General features: G+C 41.0%; 1 protein-coding gene across 6 annotated transcripts in view; it reads right to left on the reverse strand.

Moving 5' to 3' along the window:
* The window catches only part of HECW1 (HECT, C2 and WW domain containing E3 ubiquitin protein ligase 1), a 271082-nt gene that overhangs the window by 164503 nt on the left and 81680 nt on the right, over positions 1–24899 (reverse strand). For all 6 annotated transcript variants that reach the window (XR_012041074.1, XM_072853421.1, XM_072853420.1 and 3 more), the window contains 2 exons: positions 18198–18522; positions 2233–2340 (listed from right to left, as the gene is read on the reverse strand). Coding sequence is in view for 5 of the 6 variants with exons in the window: in XM_072853421.1 (XP_072709522.1) it covers positions 2233–2340; positions 18198–18522 (433 nt within the window). In the remaining variant the exon portion in view is untranslated. The remainder of the gene's footprint in view (positions 1–2232; positions 2341–18197; positions 18523–24899) is intronic.

The raw sequence follows: 24899 nt of genomic DNA on the forward strand, positions 1-24899 counted from the left end.
AATACATGATGTTTTCAGACACTTCAGTTTTTAACGTAACATTTAATCAACTGCAAAGCTGTGTTGAGACTTTCATATGTAAGTCTCAACAATGAGCAGGAACTCTCAAATATGCCTTTAGTTATATAAAATTCACATACATCAACATTTTTCACTGCTTTAACTTCCCACTTCAATAGTCAAGTGCCTCTAAGAGTATCCACATGTGCTATTATTTACTAGTGCCTACTTCATTTTCTCCTATTTTAATTCTGGACAGGGCAATGATTTGTCCTTGATGAGTGCACTGGTACATAATCTCAGGGCTGAGATTCACAACCTAATGATGGCAGCATAACAAATTACCAAGAGGTAGCAACTTATCAAGCATGGGCTGTCCAACTATGGTGTAGTACAACTTAGTTTTAAGCATCAGTGAAGGATGGTTACGCTGAGCTGCATTTTCTTACAGTGGGGCAAGTGAAGAACGTACATGCAATCAATTAACAACAGCTACTATGTCTCAGCTAATGGGGGCAACTTATTAAGCTGACATAATTCATTATGCAGTTGAGCCCTTAATGAAATGTGGCCCACCTGAAGAGGCTTTCTCCTAAGCATTTCTCACATTGTCTTTTTCTTTTCTGTTGTAGTTTAGGCAGGAAAGCTACTGGCAGCCCAGTCCCACTTCCACCCTTCCTCAGTAAACCAAGGTACTAAGGCCTCTTCAAAACCCAGTTCTGGGATTTTTTCTCTCCTCCACACACTTCTTTAACAGCTAAAAGAAAGCATGATCAGTCTCACGGATTAGTAACCACAGCTCAAAGAAACAGCTGCAAAATTAGAGTCTGCTTTAAAGGTTAGCTCCTGTAATGTATTTCTGCCCCAAAAACAGGGTAACTAAAACCAATGTTCTTATATATTAAACAATTTCCCATAAATGTATTTTTCAAAACACAGGATATAAGCATTCTGTATGTCCTGTAGACATTTCAGCAGTTCCCTTAATTCTTTAGAACAACATTCTCAATTTAACTTAACATTAGGAATGACAGACCATCAGCAATGCTTAATAGTGCAGGAATAACCTGTTTCTAGGACAGAGTATCTGTAAAATGTCTGCATGCAGCATCCAAGTCATAGATTAATCTAATCAAGTATAACTCCTATCCTTTCCAAATCCTTTAGAATTTAGGTTATATCAAAGATTCCCTTGATTGCTCTCAAATTCAGACAGTCTTAAACAGATATACCCGACTGTCATGCAATTTATATATGCTTTTACAAAACTTCTGAATTTTGCCCAGCAGGCTAAGGGAGATCATCGGAAACATCCAGTACAATTGAAAAACTGAAACTGTTGCATGCTAGGCTTCTTCAGGCTTAACTCCTCCTGAAGGATACACGTAGTTCTATCACCACAGATGTTTTGCTGTAGATCTCAGTCCAGTCTTTTGAGTACCCTATTTGTGTTCTTGAAAGACGACCATGAATTCCATTCATGGTAACTCTTTGACAAGAGGAAGGACTCAAATGGTCAGGTTCACTTTGGTCAGGGATGTGGGACAGCCAAGCCTGGAAATGTTAACCTGCTGTACAAGGTACATAGTACTTTGCAGAACTAAATTCAGTGTTTCTCTATTTTGATTGCTAAGGGGACGGAAAAGAGTTACACTGCATTGCATCAGATGCCCTGGGTAATATATGAATATAATGAGGAACAATTAATTTGAAATCAGTGTACCTTGCTGCAACTACATATTGTTATACTTTTATCAGTCTAGATGATGATCAGAACTCAACCCTTTTTACCTCTGAATCCACCTCAATCTGGTGGAAGCTGGATGCACCATGAAGTTTTCCAATTAAAAGTCAGTGTGACTCTTCCTGCACTAAGATTATGCCCCCGAGTTCCTCTTTTCCTTAATAACATCTTAAAGTTAATGCAGTTCATTACTAATGATATAGTCCAAATAACAGCAAATGGATTAAACCACTTATTCATAACTGTATACCAAAAATATTCTGTAAATAAGTCAATGTCCACAAAATTTATTCGCTTGCAGAAACTGTGGTTTTCTACTCCATGAAATGTTGCAGTTCTTCTCAATACATTCAAAGATTTTGGTAACATTTTTGGCCTTTCCTAAAGGACATATTGGGCATAAAAACATCGTAAGAACAACTAAAGCAGTCCAATTATCTTTCTGCAGTGACTGAATTATACTGTAGCAGGATTGGAAAAATACTTACGCTCCACAAAGTAAGAGCTGGCATCAATCTTCCAGATAATCTGACCACGGTGAGAGCCATTGACGCCACGGTTCTTGTAGTCCAAAAAGTTTTCGGACAAGACCTCATCTATAAACAAAGAAAACAGTCTCATCACGTGCCCGTTATGACAACATGCATAGCAGAGAGTCAGGCTAAAAATATGCCTTTGGCTTGACAGAACATGCTAGAGCTGCTAGACAGCTTGGCACCACATGTTGTGAAATTAGCTTTTTCACTCATTTATATTTTTAAAAAGTGCAGCTCTTCTTAAAAATCACAGCTTTTCCTGAAATGTAATTTTAAAAAATACATTCCTACAAAATTCTCAAAAATGAAAACATCTAGCTTAGCATGGATGAACCCCTACCTAATGAAATGTAGTTATCTAGCTGTTAAGAGAGAATGGTAGGAAAAAATAATCCCTGCTTTACACCAACTCTTCCTCTAAAAAAACCCCACAGAAAATAGTTGCATGTAGGCATCTGCACTACACTCATTTGTATCACAACAGATGTGGTTATTTCTTGCAGCCTACAACAAAGGATATTTAGTTTTTAAGAATTCCACTCACTGGGTGCCTTCACAGCTCTCAGCCTCCAAACCCAAATGACTGATAACAAAACGCTGTCCCCTTGCAGTGTTTTGAGACACCTAGCAGCTGCCAGCCTACCAAGTTGATCTTCAGACAAGTCAAGGAGTAGTCTATAAAAACGAATAATCTCTAAAAAGTTGCTGAAAACCAAGGCTGAGGAAGCAAACACCTTGCACGCACAGGGCTGCATGTTAAATAAAAGGCGGGCGGGTAGTGAGCCTGAGAAGTGGCCTTTTGGTTGTCCCCACAATAAATTTTTAGTCTGCTTCCAAGTTTCATTTTAGACTGCTTCAGCAAGCTCTTTTCCAGACCAATCTGCAAGCCCTACGTGGTGTAGATGTGAGCAAACACATCCTGGCCTCCAGGCCAGGGCCTGGTTCTTGACCCTCTTTTATCCCACAGCTTAAAAACTAGCCAGCGAGACACCATGCTGCAGCCTCAGGGCCACACCTGCCAACCTACTAGCTTATGCCGGGTTTTCAAGTAAACAAAAATGCACATATTGCCACCATACCAGGCCAACACTTATGGTTTTGATCGTCACTAAATACAAACGGTGCAGCAAAAATAAAACAGACATATGAAGACATTTACAGCCTGTCAGAGTGGAGCAGGGCTCATGGGCAGTGGCCTGTGGGAGCCCAAAATGGACGCGAACTCAAGCGGCCGAAGCAGCAACCCGGGATGGGCCCGGCCGAGGCCTCATTGCTCCAGCTTCAGGGGGATGAAATGGATTTCACATCTGTGCCCTGCTAAAGCAAAAGGCCATGATCTCTACCTGCAGAAACCAGCCAGCAACCTCCTGGATTCTTCCTCTCAGCAATGAGGACAGTTTTAATTTTAACAGAGATTTGTACAAATGCACTTTAACCAACTCAGCCTTGCTACAGAAACAATTCTAGGTGGGTGCTGAGATTTGGTTCTGAAGACAATTACATTAATTATTAGTCGCCCTAAAAGCTGATGAAAAATGTGAACCACTCAATCTGAGATTAAAATACATCAATTGTTTACACTGTGAAGGACTTGCTTCATTATCACACAGGTCAATGAGAAAACAAAGATGACACCATGCAACAAGGAACACCGTGCCTGAGGACAGATTGACAGTGCAACCGGCTGCAGAGTGGAAGAGGCAGCCCAACGGACAAAGCCAAGAAACTCAAAGACTAACATATTATTAAAATATATATATATATACAAATGTGAAACAAAGTAGACTTCTGAATTGAAGGAAACTACACTTTCACTGAAAGAATAAAGCAGCAAGCAGATGCCAATGTTGTCCCATTGGTTTTACATAGTTGTGCTCTCAAAGGAGGAAGGTAAGTGGGCTACCAACACGGAACTCTCTGGTGCCACTCTCTTGAGGGATTGTCATGGTTTAACCCCAGCCAGCAACTAAGCACCACACAGCTGCTCGCTCACTACCCCCGGTGGGATGGGGGAGAGAATCAAAAGAGTAAAAGTGAAAAAACTCATGGGTGAGACAAAGACAGTTTAATAAGTAAAGCAAAAGCTGCACATGCAAGCAGAGCACAAGAAGGAATTCATTCACTACTTCCCATTGGCAGGCAGGTGTTCAGTCAGCCATCTCCAGGAAAGCAGGGCTCCATCATTCATAACGGTTACTTGGGAAGACAAATGCGATCACTCCAAACATCCCCCCTTTTCTTCTTCTTCCCCTAGCTTTATATGCTGAGCATGACGCCATATGGTATGGGATATCCCTTTGGTCAGTGGGGGTCAGCTGTCCCAGCTGTGTCCCCTCCCAGCTTCTTGTGCACCCCCAGCCTACTCGCTGGTGGGGTGGGGTGAGAAGCAGAAGAGGCCTTGACTCTGTGTAAGCACTGTTCGGCAGGAACGAAAACATCCCTGTGTTATCAACACTGTTTCTAGCACAAATCCAAAACATAGCCCCATACTAGCTACTATGAAGAAAATTAACTCTATCCCAGCCAAAACCAGCACAGGGACTTACAACAGAAAACCTTTTAAAGAGATCATTAATGATTGCAATGGATAATTATAAATGGCAATGCTATCTACAATACACTTTCCCTTTGTTGACTTGCTAATTGTGAGTAATTATTTCACTAGCTCTGTTTCATGCTCTCTACTGAAGTGGAAATCTTTCAGCACATTCACGTAGTACATATCTGCGGTAACACTTCAACAGTAAAATCCTCTGGTATGATTTCTGTTCTTCCTCTGTACTTTATAGCTGGTTGTGTCTTCTTTTAAATGCCAAATTATATATAAAAAAAGGGCAGGTAAGTATACACTGTTGCTCTCAGAGCTTTGGCTTACTAATGACTACCTTCAGTAAAGGACCATCCTGGATACAGATTATCCAGAGTTACCCACATAATTCTGTGGAAGTAGGAACACTTACATACACATGAGGAGATTTAAACCTATGAACTGTCCCTTTTCCTTTGGCAGGGAAAACACTTTATACTTAAAGGTGAGCATATACTGAAACGTTGCACTGGGCTGGAGCCTGGGAACCCTGCCTGGCCCCTCGTCCTGGTGGGGCACAGAGAGCATCCCTCAGCTCAGGCATACTGCCCTCTGGCTTCATCACTTGTGACGTTTATTTGTCATATTTAGCCTCTGTAAGCTGCTGGAGATGCTCCAATGCCTGCCATGTTATTAAGATGTGTGGGTAATTACTGTTCCTCAAGATATATTGTTTATAAAATACCATGCTTGCTTAAGGAGGCTTAGCTGAGCTAGACTGGTTGGCCTTGCTTAAGAAATCACAGACATTTTAGGCCAGAGTTTAGTGGCACAAGAGATCCCAGAATCAGATTTAAAATGCTGTGTTCATACATAGTATCTATGGGGGCCAGCTGGCACCTCCACTGCATCGGCTGTTGTCTGCTTCCCACAGCTGGCACAAAGGCAGTGTGAACTCTGCGTCACGCAATCTCTCTAATTTGACAGAGATGTCAACATATGCCCATACACAAACCAAATCACATCCCTATTGTGAGCTCAGCCAGTGGGGACAACTGCAGAAAGCCCTTTCCTCCTTTTCGTTGGAAACATGCAGGAAGGCTGGAAAACCAGACTGAGAAAAAGGATCACTCTCCATCTGCATGTCCAAGGTAGAAGACCCCCAAAGGGAAGGGATAAGCAAGCCGGTCTATGGTTATAGCTGACAGGTGAAACCACAGGAAAGCTGGAACAAGCTGCTCCCACCAAGTAGCATCTGCAGGCTGCCTCCTGCCGCGGAGGTGAGAGACAGGGATGTGCGGGAAGGACAACGTCCAAAGCAAAAGGTCAGGTCGCAAAGCACATCAGGGAAGGGATACACACATGGAGCTAGTCATGCGCAGACGGTTCATGGACAGCAGCCACTGATGAAATACAGGCTCAGGCAGTAGGAAGGATATTTTATTATGAGTTTATGGAGCTCTGCAACATGCAGGTCACCCCAAGTAGGAGCAGCGGAGCTTTTAAGTATAAAAACATTTTTGTAAATCAAACATATTTACAAATCTCATCATTTAGAAATCCAGTATGTAGATCCTTCTTACAGCCAGATGTAAACCCTGTCTGTCTCTTTTGAAAAGCTAGGTACTTCCCTCTTTCCAAAGAAAGAAAACTTATTTTTAGTCCAGTAGAAATTTACGTTAGTTGGGATTTTTAAGCCAGACAAATTTTAGCTCTAGAAAAATACATGCAGGTCCAAAAAGGAAATCTTTCCCTTTCAATTTTTGAATGTATGTATTTTTGGAAGGTGAAAGATAAGAAAGGAATATCCCCTGGAAAGTTAAAAAAAGCAGCAGCTGAAACTGCTCCAGAGGTCGGAATGTATGAATACGCCTGATCTACCTGTTTCAGTTGGCAAGTGATACTATTCCAGGCATGCTATTCCCTGAACACGGACATTATGTATGTAGCACATTGACAAAGAAAATTGTGCATATGAAATATACAGCAGTTTAGTGCACTACATATATGTGCATATGTGTGTACATACATTCATCAACGTTCATGCCATATGTAAGTGAATAGATGATATGGTATGTTAAAGAGAAAAAGCACGTGCAAAGGAAAACAAATTTTATTTCATATTTCTACTGAGAATCCCTATAACAAAGGAAATGACCTTAAAAACATGTTGCATCTTAATTCCTGAAGGTAAATGGTGAAATGCTTCGTTTCACCTCCGTACAAAATGAAGAGCGGAGTTAATACTGCTCCCTTTCATATATTTCAGCCAGCAGCTAATGGCTTTTGACATTTTTCCAATGAGGCATTGTAATGCATCTCCCTCCCTCTATTTTTGAAATGAGATTAACCTTTAAACTAGCTCTCTGCTTAGCTGGCAATCCACTGCATAGCCTGGGTTTGGCCCTGCTTGGCCAAAAAGCAAACATTTTGTGATCGCTCTCAGATCTGTGGCTTCATTTTCCTGGACAGTAAACAGCTAACTAATTAAGGAAAGTGTTAAATGAGGGAGTATCCAGGATGTGCTGCCCTTTGAACATCATCAGCTGGTCCTGGAGCTGGAGACAGGGATGGTGAGGGCATCTAAGATGGGGAACCAGCAGGCATTGCTCTCTGCCTCCCCTGCTCTGGGGCACCGAGGTGCCAGCTGCCTCTTGCTGGTGAGAGGGAAGGCAGCTGCAGACCTGCAAAGCCGCGCTGGGACAGGAGCAGCAGCAGTCAGACCTCCTGCATCTCGCACGGTCCCTAGAGGAAACAGGGAAGGTGATGCACAACCAGGCACCAGGCAGCCGGGGCCTGAGCAGCAGCCAGAGGGACCAAGGCACGCTAGCGGCAAACATTAGCAAGTGCTTTGGGAACCAGCAGCAATTCTGATGGACTGCTTGTCCTCACCGAACTAGATACCTCCAAGCACAGCCTTTTACTGCTAAAAATATTCTGCGCTGTCACTTCCATGCTGAGTGATCCCAATATACTTCACAAGCACTATATATAGAGAGAGATAAAGAGCCATGGCCACCAAAGAAAGCTATCTTTCAGATGAAAGACAGTAACCAATTGACAAAAAGCATGCTGTTCTTCAGAGGAATTAGGGAAAATGTTGATAAAGGCCACCCCTCAAAAAGATCTGTAAAAAATGTAATGGGGACTTCAAGTGCTGTCAGCAGCCTACACAGCCTACACAGTGGCATTTGAAAGCTTGCCTGAACTTCCCACAGAGAAGCAAACAGAGAGTCAATACATCTTCCCCAGAAGGACTGATGGAGTTCAAATTACAAATAGCTGAGTGACCCTTCTGGTCAGTTTGGTTTTACTTAAGAGGCAGAAATGAAAAACCCTCTCTCTCAAACAGTATTTTGCTGATATATATGATCAGCCTATCTTTCCACATTCTCCAAGAATAACAACTACAAAATTTAGAATAACCTGGGCTACCTTCAAAGCAGCAAATAATTAACAGGAGACAGGAACACAATGTAAGACAGGTGCCTGAACTTGGTACACTATTCCAGTCTCTTATCCATCACTAATTTGATTCAGCACTACATATTACAACACTTGCTTTCTATAAACTTAATGCAATTATGGCATAAAAATAGAAGCTACACTTCATGTCTTGATCCCTTATGAATAAGAAGTGCTGTACTCCTGAAATTACAGAAGAACTTATAGTCTTTAGCTGAACAAATTTGCTTTAGCTTGAAATTTAAGAGTGCTTTTGGCCAATATGTATGTCTGTACTATAATGACATATGAAGATAGTTAGCAAAATGCTTTTAAAAATCATTTTCTGTACAAAGAAAGACGCCAAGCTCTGGTAGATCTGTTTTGCAACGTGCATGGAAAGCTGCAGGAACAGGACATTGTAAAGCACAGAAAAGCAATAAAATAAAATTATTTCGCAAGATAATACAAGGATAAGCTTCCTATTTCTGATGTTTCTTCTTTTACCACCCAATTTATCACTTGAAGAAGAACACGAAATGATGAAACAGCCTTTACAAGTCACAAGCGCAGCTTGCAGTGAGTTGTATAAGGCCATGCCAGTGTTTCCTTTTGCAACCTTTTAGCATTGCAAAACCTAGCCCTTGGAAACAGTGCTTCCAAAGAGTTGTACAATACAAGTGGTCATCATTCTGCAGGAGAAGAGCTATTAATGAGAAACGTATGCAGAAGATGCAGATACCAATTTCTTATTTATAAAGATACCACAGTAAAAAAAAAAAAAAAATCACAAATAATGGCTATCATTATAGGAGTCAATAGGAACGTTTCCACTGTCTTCAGCAGCTACAGATCCAGCTCTAACGTGGATCGAAATTTCACTGTTAATTCATTTGCCAATTTTTGCTGCAGACAATGAATATACCACAATTTTCAGTTAGCATCACTCCTTCTATAGCTTCTTAGGGAAAAGAGTTCTGGAAAACGAGGGCCTAGTCCTTCATCAGTGCTGAAAGCTCAGTCCTTGATCTAAGAGCTATGCATGTGCTTTGTTTCAAGTTCGTGAATAGTTCCATTTTAATCCCACAAAAATTAACACTTTACCCAGTTAAAGAAAAGTAAATTGGGAGGGAGAAAATGTGAACAATGAGTGGAAAATAGCAGCGAGAGGAAGAGCTTTCCAATGGAAAGTAGGGAGGTAAAAGAGCATAAACTGTAATAAAACAGGGATAGAGTTGGCAAAGTTTCAACAATTCTTGGTCACTGAGGGCAGAAGATGCTGTCCTAAGTAAAACTGCTCCAGCCACAAGGAAAGGCAGGCATGGTAGGTTTAAAACCTGAACCGCCTAATCTGAAGCAGAAAGAATTACACATAAAACCCAAAAGACACCTGTCGTCCACTCCCAAAATCAAGGAGTTACAACTTTCAGCAAAACACTTTTACCTTTGAACATCTAGTTTACTTTCAGAGCCATATATGGCATTATCCTTTACCACTTCAGCAGCCTCCAAATTACTACTGGGAGATATCATTCTGATCTTTGACGACACCAATACCGATGAAAAAAGCAAACAAAACTGCCAACTACAGAGACCCTATTAAATCTTGGGGCTGATATGCCTATGGGTTTTCAGCAGGCTCTGGATGAACTGTGGATCCAGCCCTTCCTCACTGTCCTGCCCTCCCTGCACTTGAGCTAACCACACTGAGAGTCTGAGCTCTGTCACTTGAGGGACTTCCCTCTCCTTCCCTGCAACAGTGGAGCCTCTGGCTAAAAGCAGAGCTGATGGCAACGGGCCTTATTCTTCTATGGTATCCTTGAGGTGTTTGGGATCTGTGCTCCAGCACAACCCATCATTCATCTATTTCTCTCCAGTAATCACAAATCTTCTGATGAAAAGGTAGACAGAATGAGGAAAGCGAAGAGCTGAGCTAGGGCTCAGCAATAACAGCTTGTGGGGGCTAAAAAACCCACAGCAGATGTTAAGTTGCAGTGGGATGGGCATCTATCTAGTAATACTGGTGTCATTTGGTTCTGCATACACTTAAAAGTGTGGTAGTATCCACATAGCTCTCGTTGCTACTTCAGCTGTGCCTGTCCCAGCTACAGACTTCTGCTTTAAAGCTCCTGCACTGCCAGATTTTTCACCGCTGCAGCAGTTGGACCACATCTGGGTTTTAGTACATTAACAGCTATACTTCAGCTATGCATTGCACAAACTTCTCCACAACTAATGACATCCAGCTTGCACACAGAACTGAAGATGGGAGGGAGGAATCCAAACAAAGATGATCATGACTGCCTCAGCACATACTGAAAAACTGAAGATATGCCATGTGTGGTGAGGTACAACATGGAAGAGTTTTGTTTGCTTGTTTTTAATATAACAACAGATCCAAAGTTTTTGCAGTCAGAGGAACCCTCCCCATTGATTACAGCGCAATTTGGAAAATGAGGATTAGGAGAAAACAGTGCACCCATGCAATTTGCTAGAAGATATTAAAATAAGAGATGCTGCAGGCCCAAGGCAGTATAAAGACATGATATAAAGGGACATAGGAAGATCTGAAATGTGAACAAGGACGACACTTGTCCAGGTTAACAACGTTCATTAAATAGGGGGGAAATAATATGTAATATTTGAAAAATGGCCTTATAGCAACGTTGAAAGACATATCAGCAGACAGTAAATTAGACAGGCATTTGTGATCTGATACAGCAGCAAAAAAACCCCCCAAACACAACTCAGATGTGTGCACTGAAGCACCATGGTGCAAAGAATCTCTTGAGCATCTGGAGTGATTTTATCTGAAAAATGGTATTCAATTATAAGGTTATTACAAAGTGGAAGATCTTCAGTGAAGAAAAAATGTCTTTAGGGCTGGAGAGATCAATGGATGAGAAAGATTACAAAAGCTAAATGCATACGCAGTCATTACAGTAGTCGTGAAGGGCAGCACAGGAATATTCAAATGTTATGAACAGTGTGTTTAAGTGTTATAAACAGTAAGGAGTGGGAATGATTTAGTTTGGTTTAGAAAACTAAGAGAAGAAAAACATATGCTGAACCTTCAAAATCCACATGGCTAGCTTGACAACCTCTACAGAACAAATCTTTCTGCTTAAGCCTTATCCTGCCAAGAATTTTATGTTTGTGCTGAGATTGATTCTACCCAGCCAATGGTCTGAATGAGCGGCATGGATTATGCTGCTTTTGCAGGATTGAGGCCAAAACCTGGCTTTTGATGCACCAATATCCCCCACTGACTGATTTCTTCAGAAATGCTTTAGTGGGTGATCATTACTGGCTTCATTATCAGTCTGGGCTATATCACGATATGAGCCCTCCTTGCACAGCACAGAGGCATTTTTATCCACGGGCATAAGGACCCTGGAAGTCACTGAGAAGGCATGAGGCTGCTGTACTACCCGTCTGCATTATTTCCCTCTCCTGATATTCAGGATGACAGTTGAAGTGGAAAACTCTTTTCCACCTGTTCACCTAGAAAGAGGTTCATAATACCATAGCTGTTATTTTATGGAGAAATACTAAATGAAAATGGGAATCTTTTGGCACACCGTAAACACCTCTTCCACATATTAAAGATATTTAAGGAAAAGAACTGTCAACCTACAGGCTTCTTTACCATGACTTCCCTAAAAGACCATAAAGCACACCACCACTGTGCTAACCCCTCTACAGAAGCTTTTTGGTGCATTGCTACTAACAACGTTAACACCACACAAATGACAGAGGTGAACCTTGGAAGCACTGAAAGGGAGAATGGGTCAGAAGCCATACGTGTTAGGAATATTCAGAGACCCTTGCATTTAAGCGTTGACTGTATCTACTTGTAAAGGGGTGAAACAGAGACGAAAGCTGTGTTTGTGTCACACTTGGTGGGTCTGGAAACGGCATATCCTAGTTTCGACTGGCTGAAGTGGCCCACCAGATACAGAACCGGGAAAAGCAAAAAGTGACTCAGCCTGATAAAGAGAAGTCACTCTCACTGGATCCAAGAGCAGCCAGGTGAAGGCAAGCCAGGTTGGAACAAATAACTGGTATCGCTGCACTAATATATCTGCCAAGGCCTACAATACCTAACACCCTCTCTGTTCAGCATTTGTGCCAGGCTTTCTATTAGTTTGGTTTTTTTTTACGACAGGTTTGTTCCTCTGACACGTTTTGTTCCTGAAGTAAGTAGTGCTGTGCTTAGTGAAAGCTGTCTGGCCACTGGGCACCTCTGTTGATGTTTTACAGACAGAGCAGAATTGCAGGTGTTGAACAAAACTCACCTTGCTGAGGTGATCACAGCCAGCTGCAGCTGCTGTCCCCAGCCTGGCGAGAGACCCAGCTACAAGATGACGTACTGAGGAGAAGCCCTAAGACCAGAGTGAGGTTCTCTTCCAAAGGCCATAAAAGGACTGGGAAAGATGGGTAACCCCCAGGACACAACAAATCCAAACATCAACAAAATTCACTCTAAGCAGGCACATTGTGAAGAGTTTTGTTTTACAGATGGCTATATTTGAAGCAGAGAGGTGGAGCAACCATCCAAACGCACAGGGAGAGCCTGAATCGGGGATTAGAGCTGTAATGCAGGGACCCGCAACTCCTAGCCTTATATGCACATTACTGTTTCTAACATTTTCCATCTCTGTTAGCAACATGTGACACTTTCTGCTTGTATGCATTGGATGTTTCATAAAATAGCTGTACAAACAAGTTCTGATCCAAGTCTGAACTGAACTGACTTCATCAGAAAAAATGTAGATCTTTCCATTTGCCCCAGTGGGCATTTCAGCTACACAAGGCCCTCTAAGCCTAAAATCAACCTGGGAAGTGTCTAAACAAATGTTTAAATGTCTATTAGCCAATAGCTTTAAAAGTTAGATTGGTCAGATTACAGTGAATTGCCTTTTTGGGAGCAAAATAACATCAAAGGCTGAAACAGAGGAGGAAAACATGCTGTTTTAAAGCTAAATTTCAGTCACTAATTAGGTCAAGACATTCCTACTTATATAAATTTGAGAGGAACTACTCTGTCAAAAGCCAAATATGGACAGGAAATTGGACCCTACAAGATTTGTGTATGAAAAAAATTTTAATAAATAGCCTTTAATAATGTTTTGCTTTCTCATAAGGAAATGCTGAAAGAAAAAAAGCCTATTGCATATGGGTAAGAAGAGTATAATATTAGCCCTGATAAATTCCCAACATCAGCGTGCACAGACACTGGAGCAAATGATTCTTTCAAAAGTCTGGTTTAAACATTTCTCATTAGCTATTCTACATCAGATATGGAGATGATGACAGAAGTGAAATCTAGTAGTAGCTAAAATGCTACTGCAGGAATTATAAGATAGCTTTTTATCTACAGGCAGCTGCCAGCAGTCCATATTAATTTATCTAAGAGGCTTCATACTGTAACAAATAGTAATAGTAAATGAGGTAACAGAGAAAGAGAAAACTTTGAGATAAATAACTCAAATAATCCATATGTCTCACAGTAGCCACTAGATGAGACTTCTTTTTAAAAAAAGTATACAAACACGCTATCTTCATTATTCATAACTTTGTTTTGCTTTCACCTTTTTTTTTCCAACGTGCATTTTCTTTACACATAGCTTTTCTGCAAAGAAAACTCAAATTCCAGAGATTTTTAAACAGCAACAGAGCTGTGTTATGTTTGAATTTCTCAAAGAACTCTTTCTGAGTGTTTACGTGTATTTTTGATTGTGGATATGTTTCTGAAAGACTGCTGATGTTCATAGTACTATAGTTCTCTTGAGGGAAGGCAAATGCACATCTCAGGTGAGTTGTTACAGAATTTAGAGGTTCTTCTGCATAGCTCAGAGCTGATATATAGTATATACAAGGGGAAGTTAGAACATCTCTAGAGTTCAAGCTTAGCAGGAATGAAATGTAATTCCTACTCCTGAGAGCACAATGTCTTAAACACCCAGAAAGGCTTGTTCTTCCAGTTCCCATATTTTTTGTCATCTTACCATGGCTAATCTTAACATGCACTGAAGTAGTAACGTCTATATTTTAACAGTCAACATTTACTATTCTCCCTTCAATTAAGGGGTTTTTCTATGGCCCTTCATCAAAATCACGTAGGTGTGTATGGATGTTTTCACACAGCTACAGGGTGGATATACTCAATACTATTTTTTGCCATGAGACACATGACCACCATTTTTTACACTGTTTTACAAGAGATTGACTGGCTGCCTAGTCCATTTCCTGAGACCATGAGCAAAAGTTAACTCTAATAACCAATTCTAAATCCAGCTTTTACCTGCTTCTGCAAAGACTGTTCCTCAGTTGGCCACCCTTAAGAATGTGCACATGGATTGAAGAAGAAATAACAGATACCTTGTGATAAAAGGAGCTGTGGCTCCTTCACATGAGGGGCAAGTAGCCAGAATTTCCATACAGGGAGGACTCCCTTAACCCTTCTTTCAGGCTACTTAAACCTTTGAATAGTATCCCAAAATGCCCTATGGTATCAAAATGTATGAGGTACACAATTTTTGCTCTTTTTCTTTTGGAAGCCTGTTGTATCATCTATATTTCCCCAGACTTGGAATATCTTTGTTCCAAAGCCTGCAGTTTATTGGGTATCATCAAAATTTTAGTGATGGCAGTGGTGGTGAGAACAGACTAAGTTTTATGCATTTCAAAACCAACACTCATATAAACTTATTTGGAGATATTTCCTAGAATACTACAATGGCAATGACTAAACTCCTCTAAGGTGAGAGCTGCCTTCTGTTCTGCTTTTGTATAATCCCTTCCTGCGATACCCAGGAGCTCCCACAAGGCAAATAACAAACACCAACTCTAATGCTCCCACACCAAGTTTTAAAGAAAATCCACAACACACTACCTGATACCCCAAGGATGCAAATAATTTCTCATTGTTCTCATGACTCACGACAAAATTAAATATTGCTACATTCAAACCTTTCAGCTCAATTTCACCAACCCAAACAATCACAAAAAGGATTGGGCTGTATCCACAAGCTGGCTTTGAGACAAACACTAGAATGACGAGCAGCAATGCAATAGTTAACAGTGTTGCCATGCAAGTAGTAATAATAGGCTTCAACACTAATCCTCTATTGAGCTAACTGGGAAAAGCTCATAGTTTCTTTGGTTCTCTTGTTCCAGCCTGGCTGCTAATTCAAAACATAGTCATATATCAGTTTACATTGTGAAGGTCATACCCACAAGGCCAGGAACATTTCCTCTCTAAACAGGAGTGCAGGCTCATAAAATCTGTGCAAATGCACACACAAATCTAAGCCATTAGGGATGTCTGGATCTCCCACCCCTACGGATTGGTCACAAACATTGAATACAGGATGTGTCAGCATTTTATTTCAGGTCAGAAGCATGCTTTTATAATGACCCTTCCAATTGTCCCCACTTTGTCACCACCAGACTGTGTGGTGATCTTTGGGCACATGAACTCGATTCTGTCCTGATGAAGCTAAACTGAAAGATGCACTACAGCAATTCAAGGGCATTCAGTCTGCCAGACTGAGACTGTTCTAAAGCCAAGCCCCCGAAATGCATTCAGCAGATGTTTGCTTCTACAGATGCATTCCTACTGGTTCCTCCTACTTTGTTAATGTGGATATAGTCATAGTGCCAGTTACCTTCCTAGATTCCAAGTGTTTTCCACATCAAACGAACACCAAAAACCAAGTGGTCTTCACAGTCTCCCATGTTCTTTCTTTAAGGGAACCAAAACACCAAAGCTCACCTTACATTAGGTTTTGGGAGGGGAGGAGTGGGAAGAGGGGAAGGGAAGAGAAAAAAAGGAATGAGGGGTGTTGCTGCCTGCTATTTCCTCAGTTATTTAGGTTGGGAACCTGAGAGGCTGGAGACAAAACACCTTCAAAGACACCAAGGGTCAACTGTTGATTTCTTGGGGACTGGACACACTATTCATTTTTCATTTGGCAGTGGTGTTACTTGGAACAAGCCATTGACTATTGCCATTAACACCAGGCATTCAGCCAGCAGGGGCAAGGATACACTTCACAGTTTGCAATTCTAATTTACTGGGGTGTCTGGAGCAACACCCTGTTTGATACAGTAAATTAAGCAGGAGTAGCAGGGTAGATTTTTCTTTTGCCCAGTTAAACCTCTATGTATGCAGGTTAGCCATCAAAAAAAAAATTAGAATGTGTCTTCATAGCCCTTGATATCATGTTTGAGCAATGAAACCTGGCTGAACAAGTTCATTCAATGTGAAACAGCTCTGTGGACTTTCTGTTTACTCCAGACCACCAGAAGGTACGTTTTGCCTCTTTTTACTGAAGCAATACAATCCTTCATGAGTTGCCTGTGCTACTGCAGAATAGACTTAAGAGTATGTCTTAGTGCCTAGTACTGGGGGCTGCTGTGTCTTCTAATCTGTTCCAGTAAAACACTCAACTGCAAGCTTAACTGTAAACACAAGTAATTCTGTTAAGGCCAACAAACCAGACTGCTTTCAGAGCATCTGTTTTAAATCCAGTCTCTGTTTTTTTCCTAAAAGATTTTAAATTTCAGAAGCCTACTTTTATTTTCAAAGCAGAGTATTTTATGAGGTTACTCACAGGAACAAGTACTGCAGCCTGGCTTACTGTAACCCCCACTCCTGTCCCTCCATGTCCTAAAGAGCCACCCTCATGTTCCCCTTCTCCCAGTCTCACCAATACCCTGAACTCATTTTCCAATGCCTAACACTGTGCCACCATGATTCTTCTACATGCTCAGACCTCTCATCCAGTACCTTCTCACATCTCCTACATCACCAACATCTGTGTTCCCAACATCCTCAGCACATGATGCCAAGCCTTCTGGTTTAATCCACTAAAGCACTTAAGTAATGCTGTAGCTCTCTACGATGCCCCCTATGATTGCTCCAAAAGCCCAACTCACATCATCATATGCTTTACCTGTTTTTGGTTTGCTATATGGGCAAGATGAAAGAGTGCTATTGGAACTAAAATACCTGCTTAGTGCTAGGCACACTTATCAAAACAGAGGGCTGCGTTTTACCAACATTACCCTTTGAGGGGGCACCAATACGAGTCTGTCGTCTTTACTAGGTCACTGGTTTTCAGGAAACATTTAAGAACTTCACATTTTTAAGACCTCTAATCCGTAGAGGAATGTGTTTGAAACTGATCCACCATGTTCAAAACTTACCAGAGGGAAAAGAGTTAACACAGACTTCAGTCTAGGCAGCAGGACTATTTCCATAGGAACCAAACCAGGTTAAAAAATGCTAATTTTATACTGAAGTGAAACAATCAGGTAAAAGTGGATTGAAACCATTTCTTATTACTCTTATGCGAGGCTGGATTTACTAGATGGAGATGCCAAAAATATGCTCATGTACATGGCTGAATACAGCTTCCACTACTGAAAAAAAAAAAAAGGAAAAACTTTCTGGGACAACTCCAGACTGCCTCAGTCTATAATTATTGTTCATATCAAAATATCCTTTGGCTATACAGAAAAAAGGCATTCTGTTTCACAAGGTTTTTAAATGATTCATATTCTTGACTTGTAAAACCTCTCATCTGTCACAGATTACTCAAGGACTTGCAAGAGGAAACCGTGAAAATATTATTCTATCTTTATACAGGAGGTATTTTCCCAAAATCCAAATGGCTTTAAAATGAAAATATCTTGAAATTTCAAGAAACCATCAACAGAAAGCCTCCTCATATCTCTGCTGAAGAAAAGGTGAGCGCCAGGACTGCAACCAGCAATTCAGGAGCAGAAAAAAATATTGTAATATATAAACCCACTTAAAGACTATACTCAGTGGAGCTGTATCAGCTTATTATTACCATTAGCCCATATTACCCTAATGCTTACAACTAAAAAAAGCAGCAAGAAACCCAAAGGGGAAGGGGTAAGGGGGACTTACCTATGAGATACATGCCAATCCAGTCCCCTGCATCCACTTCCTCCTTTATATCCCAGTATATCACTAGGTCCTGTGAATGCCCGATGGAGTAGTAGGAGCTGCTGACCATCAGGGTAGACCGGCTGTCTGAAGTGACAAGGTCCGTGTCACTGGTAGACCTAGGAATAGTGACCGTCTCATGGGAATTGTTCCTGATGTCCATGTTATGGAACTGCTCAGGGTTATAGCTGTATCTGAGAGGCTCTTTGCACCGGCGCCGATTTTGTGAGTTCCTAGATGGAGACGCCATGGCTGCCAGGCCAAGGAACCTGTTTTGGTACAGATTCTGTGAAGAAAAAAAGAAAGGATAGTATTTACAGTATTATTCATTTTTCAGTGATGTCAAAGTTCAGGAAAAGTAGCAGATCTTTTTCCATTTGGCATTGCAAAAGAGGCCTGAAAAGGTGTAGCAGGAAACATCGTGTTAACTCAACTCCTACTCCATAATTCTTACCATGAAAACAAGTGTAAGAGCAAGCCTTGCACCACCAAGCTCATCCACAACTGGCAGCGTGTGAGGAAATTAATAGTAGTTGGCTTCCTCCACGTTAACGCATGCATCCATACACAAACATCGCGACTATCAAACTGCTAGAGAGCCATTGTCTTTAACATCAGGATATAGTCTTCCCACTTTTGACACCCGGAGTTAAGTCTTCTCCCCAGTAATTCTTGTTACATTTACAGAGTAATCTTTCTTAAAGCACAGTCACCCCAGAGACCGTATCCCATCTGGAGAGAGTGGTTAGCAATGAGTAAGAGCTCTTCCTCCCTGCTGGAGATCTGAAGAGTGAGAGCCATGAAAATGGAACTATCCTGTTACCAAAATAGAGATGTCTTCACTGAAATGTAAATACAAACTGAGTGTCGCAGTGTCTCTCAGTACAACTGATAACTTCTGATGCTATTGCTCTGCTCTGTTTTTTTGCAGTAGACTCTTGAGATGTTATGCACACCCGCTGTGGGAGGAATTTGGGAATGCACCAGACAATTAATAGGAATCGAGAAGGTTACTGCAGAGTAGTTACCATCCTAGCAGTTGAAAAAATATTTAAGTTCCAACCTACCCTCCTTCCTCAAAGCAAGCTGAGTGACTTGTACAAAATGCATCACGGTGCATGAGTTAAGAGCTCTTGTGAGTTGGTAGATGAAGAATGCTTAAGTTATGACTGGGTTAAATTTTGATGTGAAGACATGATTTGATACTGATCAAAATACTGGTTATTCCTTACTTCTGTGCTGTTTGTTTTTTCCATTTTCCTTCTCAGCTTTCCCTCTTCTCTCCCTGCAGCTCTGCTATTTCAATCACTCAGCTTTTCATTATTCATTAGCCTTCCATTATCCGTCTGTTGCCAACCATGCTGTCAAGTCTGTTAGATACAAAACCAGACAGCTTTCCAGTATGCTATGAAATGCTTTTCACATGATCAGAAGTCAAATCATCCTTTTGAACTCAAACAAATTAAGTGGAAGAAAAATCATAGCTCCTTTGTCCAGCCAAGCAGTTATTTAACCTTGCTTTATTAAGGCTATGGTAGCACAGAAGAACAGTACGTCCTGAAAAAATAAAATATTTTGTTTCTTAATACCAATCTTTGTGGAATAATTAAAAGACCTATTATAGTGTCTTAGGATTCTGTTGCACAAAAACTGTACAGAGAACAAAAAAATTAAACTGGCATGTTTGTACCCCTAGAATATGCTGTCACTTTGCAGACACTGCCCTACAATGCTTACAATCCGTTGACCCAAATCCTCACGTACTGCATTAAATGGGGTTTATAAGCAAAAATAGCTCCAGCAGGAATGCCACACCTTATAGTAAGTGCTGGCAAGATTGAAGCTAATAATGTAAAAGGCTACACTAGAGATACAGGAATGGAAGGAGGAAGGAAGCATGTGGGGGAACGAAGTACATGGTGTTGCATTTGCTATGCATCTAATTGTGTCTTTGCTGCTTCTTCTCTAACAGTTACATTTATTCACTGTTTGAAAAGAGAGTTCCCTTCATTGTATAAAGACTGATATTCCCTGTAAACAGAAAATGCATCTTTTTAATCAAAAAACAGGGTCTCACATGCTGTGAACATTTTCTAAGCTGGGAAGCACTTGTGGACAAGTGCAACTACTACACTCTAGTCAGTAATTTAAAATCGATGGGAGTTTCTGTCACTTAGCAAAGAAGGCATCTGCTGTCACAACAGTACCCAAGACAACTACTGTTGGTTTTATAATGGTGAGGTAGCAATGTGAAGAACTTCAAGCCCACTCTTCTGGATTAGTCTGTATCATTAATGTGGGTTCCTCCACTCATAGCACACTACAAAAGCTACTTCAGTTCAAAGGCAGACATTTTAGTTCTGGTGACAAATTACTCCAGGGAGTAGTGGTTCTGCAGATACTTTCATTTTTGAATGTTAATGGATGTAGAGTATTAATTAACTGCATACTGTCAAATCAAATTAGACTTAAACATTTAATTTTTTCAGCTTCAGCATGACTTTAAACAGTTTTAATGAAAATGGTAAATTCATCACAATGTTCTAAGTTCCCATTTTCCTGTATGTTGATGCCAGTGGAACAAATGGCATAATCTGAAAGCAACCCAGAAGGCCACATTCTCCAGAAATCTGAGTCTCTTGTATTTCCAGCATTGTTTCTACACAAAAACATCAATACGCAAAAAAGAAAATCCCCAAACTGAAAAAATCCCAAACAAATGGGACAACAGTCACACATAATTATCTGGATTAAATAATGGCATCAAATACAAGCATGGCTGTATGAACAAGTAGAAAAGAGGTTAGGAAAAATAGTTACTCCACATTTTATTAGCAGCTTTGCATGTTTTCCATGCAACTGTCTAAAGCATGCACGCAGCCTCCAAGCCCTGGTGAGAGAGTCCCAGCCATAGTGAGATGGCTTAAAAACATTGCAAAGACATCCTCTCAACGTCTTGTGGAAGCAAACTGATCCATCATAGATACCTAGTATATATAAAAAAATAATCTTTTTTAGGGGCTTGAGATTCATATTTATTCTCTCTATTCCTTTGCAGATGTGTGTACACTATACACACTAAGCTACACTCTCATTTCTAATATACAGTGTAAATTATAAAGCAAGAACAATGAACAGCCAAATGTTGACTCAACAGCACAACAGATCAAGCTTCGTTGTCAACAGAAACAAATCCCTCTTCGTTCCTGGCTCAGAACAGTCACTCCACAGCTGCTGCGTCAGTCTTTCCAGGGGCGTTTCCACCCATGGACTCTGTACCAAATGACCCCCAGGCTTCACTTTCCCACCCACTCCCCTCACCGCCTGTATGTGGTTAGCAGTAAGGAGAGCCTTTGCTGATCACGACATCCACGCATGTAAGAGGAAGGGTGGTTTTCTCCTCGCACCTTTTAACTTTTTTGTCTGAGATTATCAGATTTTGTCCTAAAAGGACCTGTCTTGCCACACTTAAGTACATCATGTGTGTGATATGTTCGACATGTGAGCTCAAGCTTGTCCTAAGTTGAAGGTGCCAATACTGCATTGGCAACTGATGCACTGCTTGGCTATTTCCTATGTCTGAACTTATCTAACTTATCTAGGACAGGAGGAATGAGGTGACAAGTATGTACTGTATTTCAGTTATATCAGCGATGTCCAGTTTAGTTTTTGACACCTGGAATAGCAGATGTAAAGGTCTTTCCCTTTACATTCCTCATTTGGACATACATAATATGTAATACAACATACATAAGTAATTTTCAGTTTACTGTATAGTAGACAACTTTTAAATTAACATCTTGGCAAGAAATGCAAATATCACTGCTGGTGGAAAACACATAGGTTTTCTACTGCTGTCAGCTACTCTAGCATAAATAAGCATTTACTCCAATAAATTTAGTAATTAATTGTTTTTTAAAACAGCCCTTTTGTGTACAGACAGCTATGGCAACAAGTATTTAGCTATAAAATATTAGCGTGCTGAGAAAAATTAGCTAAAGGGACATTTTTCCCCTCTCACTGGCACTCCCTCTGATTTTCACAAAGTTCTGGAAAGCTTTGTCTCTAAAGATCTACTAGCCACATAAAAGTCCTACTCAAAATGAGATTTTTGGAGGATTATCTGTGCGCAGAACTTGCCTCTTATTTACGTCACTTAGTCCATCTAATGAAAACAAACGTCAGAAAAATTAATTTAGGGTATTCCCTCCTCCCTCCCAATGCAACTGCAATCCCTAACAAGGGAAAGTAGGAAGGAGCAGCCAAAAGGAAATGACAGACAAGATCTGATTGTAAAGAAAACCGATCTCAAAAATGTACACATAGAAAATCTGTAATCAGTAAATACCAAGAAAAAATATTTCACAGATTTTCTTCCCATGTTCTCTCCCTTTCACACTCACACCTGTGTCCTTGCCTGATTGCTGTTTGACGCTGGGACAGCAGAGAGCTGTTGTCACCACTGCCTTTTCCTTCGCTACCTGAGAAAACCGTACCACCTCTCTCCCCGAGACAAGAACAATCCTCTGACTGGAAGGCTTCACACCATTATTGATAGCCAAATTTCACTAAAGGATTCAGAGCTGCCGTGCAGCAACTTCCCCTGGAGAACTGTAGGGCTTAATGTTAGGGATTTTTTTTATTTGGGATTATTTTAAATCATGCCAGAAAGCTACATGATGCTTTAGCAATACAGAGATAGATCTCAGCTAAGCATCTGCAAGGATCCAACTCAATTCTCTGTTCAGACAATTAAGAGCTGTCTTTTAGATACTTGGACTGACACCAGTTACCTCCTATTGCTGCTTTGTCAGAGAAGATGTATTTGTGCAGGTCAAGATGGTGGTACAATGGACTTTTACTGTCCATACCAAAGATACTATATGATTGAAATACGTCCCATTATGGGAGCATTGGCAGATGAAGAAATTAAAGGGAACAAGGTGAAATATTAGCCAGCATGACAGTGGGCTCAAAGAAAGACATATGTAGTAATTCAGATGTCTGCAAGCATCACCGCAACGCAAATTTCAAGGGCAAGTACCAAGAAAGACAGTGTGATAGCTTTGTATGACGGGAAGCTTGGGACCCAGCACATTTATCCGTCTGAAAATGTAATAAGCCAGTAGTCAAGTCTGATATCACAGGCAAATCAGATGTGGAGTCAGTCTCTTGGTTGCTCCACCAGAGATGAAGATTCTCCTGATAAGCTTTTAGCCTTCACTTGCAAGGCTTATGTGTTTTGTAAAAGACAAGAAGGAGCCAAGACAGATTAAAAAAAAAATTAGGGTAGCTTGGTGAAAGTGATAAGTTATCACAGCAAAAGTCTTCTGACCAGCTTTCAGGAAGGTAAGGTCATGTGTGTCAACAAGGATATTTTACTAACAGAAATATAAGGTAGTAATGGCCAGTATGAAAAGTTTAATTGGCTGGATGAGAGACAACATAAAAAGATTTTAAAAACTTAGTCACAGCCTAGGTGTGAACACCCAGAGCAAAATCCTGAGGCTGGGCCAGAAAGACGAGCAGGAAAGCAACAGTGCCTACAGTCATTGAAAGGTGATGTGATGGGACTCTGCAAGCCAGAGCTTTGAGACAGACCTTTAACTTGAAGGTGAGCCTACCGAAAGGGCTTTCAGTATGTAAAACTGTTTTATTAGAGCATAAATTAGATTCAGGTAAGTTCTGAAAGACAGAAAACTTAGCTCTGTTGGGTGGAAGAGTAAAAGAGCTGGGTGAAAGCAAAAAGACACGAGAATGAATCTCCCTGCTGCTCCTTACAGAGCAGGACTTTCCCCTCCACCCTTGCTCTCAACCCAGCAACGTGAAGTCCTTCCTCAGAGCAAACTCTCCTGCTTTTGATAGCCCTAAAGACTTGTTGCAGGATCTGCTCCCTGTTCTTCCCAGCAACCTTCTCATCTCCACTCCCACAGCAGGCCTGCTGCTCTCAATCTTTTCCCATCCGATAGCCCAGAGGGCCCCTTAGCTGCCACCACTCAGCAGCTTTCAGGGAAGGTCCACTCCCCCTCTGTCAAACTCTGAGCCAGGAAAAGGTAAATAAAGTACACAAATGTCCTCCTTTTTGCCTAGGGACAGTCCTCTTAACACAGCACATGGTACCTGTGCAGCAAATTGTCAACCAGGAGAACATTTGCATTTTCCATCACTGCGCGCGCAGTGCAATTGGCTATACAAAATGCAAGGCAATGCAGAGGTAAGAAGAAATACAGTTCAAAAGTAAGCTATAATCAAGGTTACAGTTTCAGCTATTGTAACTGCCCCCCATCAACCTACTCCCACCTATCACTGCTATTTATTTGTTTATCATCATGTGAGAAAAGTCCCTTTGGACATTTGAATTTTGGAAGAATTGCTAGTATAACTCTTAGCACAAAAAGGATTTTTAAATCATACAGCCAAATCAGTAAACAAGGCTTTATAGTGCAAGGAGCTATACAAAATCTTCTCCAAGTGGTTCAGCATCTGACTTGCTGAAAACAAAACCCAACATGAAAATCATCAAGCTTGGCATTGGAGAATGCTATGAAGCCAAAGGATTTGGAGAGCACGGAGAACTCTGTAGGACTGGGCCATTTATTTAAGAGGCACAGGAACGGTTTCTCAGAGCTCCAAAGGAATCATTTAATAGCACGAGGGAGTCGC

The sequence above is a fragment of the Ciconia boyciana genome, chromosome 2, assembly GCF_034638445.1.
Source record: "Ciconia boyciana chromosome 2, ASM3463844v1, whole genome shotgun sequence".
NCBI lineage: Eukaryota > Metazoa > Chordata > Aves > Ciconiiformes > Ciconiidae > Ciconia > Ciconia boyciana.